This window comes from Microtus ochrogaster, unplaced genomic scaffold, assembly GCF_000317375.1.
Source record: "Microtus ochrogaster isolate Prairie Vole_2 unplaced genomic scaffold, MicOch1.0 UNK26, whole genome shotgun sequence".
Classification (NCBI taxonomy): Eukaryota; Metazoa; Chordata; class Mammalia; order Rodentia; family Cricetidae; genus Microtus; species Microtus ochrogaster.
In genome coordinates, this window is record NW_004949124.1 from 903,128 (window position 1) to 905,314 (window position 2,187).

At 34.2% G+C, this 2,187-nt stretch overlaps 1 protein-coding gene and 1 pseudogene across 10 annotated transcripts in view; both read right to left on the bottom strand.

The window, feature by feature from the left end:
• The window catches only part of Birc6 (baculoviral IAP repeat containing 6), a 196,628-nt gene that overhangs the window by 58,412 nt on the left and 136,029 nt on the right, over positions 1–2,187 (bottom strand). For all 10 annotated transcript variants that reach the window (XR_003378819.1, XM_026789677.1, XM_026789673.1 and 7 more), the window contains one exon: positions 819–950. Coding sequence is in view for 9 of the 10 variants with exons in the window: in XM_026789677.1 (XP_026645478.1) it covers positions 819–950 (132 nt within the window). In the remaining variant the exon portion in view is untranslated. The remainder of the gene's footprint in view (positions 1–818; positions 951–2,187) is intronic.
• LOC113458441 lies at positions 1,367–1,466 on the bottom strand (annotated as a pseudogene).

Sequence of the window (2,187 nt, forward strand, 5' to 3'; positions counted from 1 at the left end):
GACATTCCTTACACGAAATCATTAACCCAGACCTAACTCTCAATTCTATCTGACCTGCATGACATGCTGTAATTCTGGCATTTCATATAGAAATACCAAGAAAATAATAATGATGCAAGTTGCCATCAACTATTAGGTACAAATGGCAATTCAAGCAAAATAGTACTTTGGGGATCCACATGTTCATTTTTATGATAGGGAAGGCAAATAAACCAATATTATAATCAAGGAGCAGTCTAAGCTTATACTCTTCCCCCACACACATCCCTCCCCTTCTGTTCACATTACATTTTTTAACAGAGCCTTATTTGAACTAAAAGCATCTCAATTCTGTGAAAGACAGACCCCTATGAAACTAAGTTACCCTTGATAATATTTTTTTTTCAGAAATCCACTACTTATTTTTAAAAAGATTTAAATTTTTAATGTTTAACTTTATGTAACAAAAACCAGTAAATTCTTTTTGGTTTTAACATGTAGTTAAATAAGAATGTTGCACAAAAGTTCTTACATTAATGAACTTTCTCAGGTACCATTCATATTGTGGTAAGGGCAGCCTATCAAATTAAAATTCAGTATCTATGCTAGTCATACATGTTCAGTTCCTGGTGGAGTATAGTAAACAACCTTTAATCAATGGTTAAGTAATTCTACAGACAATCAGAGACTTCTGGTACAAGATTTTAAAATATAGTATTAAAACATAAGTCCAATTTCCCATGAGTACATTTATTTTATCTTATGTTTCTGTAAATACACAGTGCTGTATTACATTGGAATCCAAGGAAAATAAAGACAACAGAAAGCAGAAAGCATACCAGAAGCAACAACAACGCTGTAGTTATCCTGAAATCCATTTTCTGCCTTAACCTTTTCTTTCTCTTCATGGTTCTTCTTCTCTTTATCATCTTTTTGTTCACTAATTAGTTTAGCTGTGATACTTGGAGTATCTGTAAGAAAATACTGTCTAAAATACAGTGCTTTTCTACATTATCCAGAAGAAAGCAACAGTATTAGTGTTTAACTTAAAAAATAAAAACAAACAAGGTTTAAAATGCAGAAGATTATAGCACACTAAAATTCTATTGTATTCTTTGTGTAGCTGCAGGGAAGAACCGCAATTCTATGCAAACTACTGTGCTAGCAATATGGAAGGTGAACTAGAAAACAGTCTTTTTCTTACTTACCATGACACAGGGCCTCACTGATGATAACCCTAAGCTCTAGTTATCTTCCTGCTCCAGCCTCCAGAAACTTTTTTTACCCCCATAACTGTCTTGGAAGAGAAATCTTTTACTTTATTTTATAATAGTGAATGGTTTGACTTACTATCTGCAAAAGTTAATAACTATTTTCTTCTTTTTCTTTAAACATGAAATCCTTTATGAATTTGCACATCATCCTTGTGGAGAGGTGCTGCTTATCTCTGTACTGTTCCAATTCTAGTATACGTGCTCCCAAGTAACCTTCCCAGTCTTTTCAAGCTGTCTTTTACTGTGAACTTTAGATTTTCATGTGATAAATGGAAAGCTCCCAACTTTTCCTTTAACAATTCTCTGGAAAATATTGGTCTCCCTCTTAAGCACATAAATAGGAACATAATATTTTTAGGTCATAACACATACAAATTACCAGCTTACTTTAAAATCCAATACACATAATCATAATCAGCTTTAGAGGCAAAATGAGTCATTCTCACAAGCACATCACTAGAGAAAACTACAGTTATTGTTCACAGAAAATAATCATAATTAGGCCTTCTAAGAGGCATCAAACCCTAATTATTCAAAGTTGATGTTCACAGTGCCATATAAAGCAGCTATTTCCAGCTGGGCTTAGTAGCTCACACCTTTAATCCTAGCACTTTGGAGGTAGAGACAGGCAGATCTCTATGAGTTCGAGGCCAGTCTGGTCTACAGAGTGAGTTCCAGGACAGTCAAGGCTGTTACAAAGAAAAACCCTGACTCCAAGAAGAAAACAAAAAAAGCAGTTTTTTCCTTAAGACACTGCAACACTGCAAACAAGCACATAGGGGAGAATGGTAACTCTGCTTTCTTCATTGACATTTACAGTGAGGTAACTAGGTAATCCTACTATTTTTATTTTCATTTTTGGTAATTTGTTGAATTTACCTCTAGATTCAGAAAATACTTATTAATTTAAAAACTGTCGCCGGGCGGTGGTGGC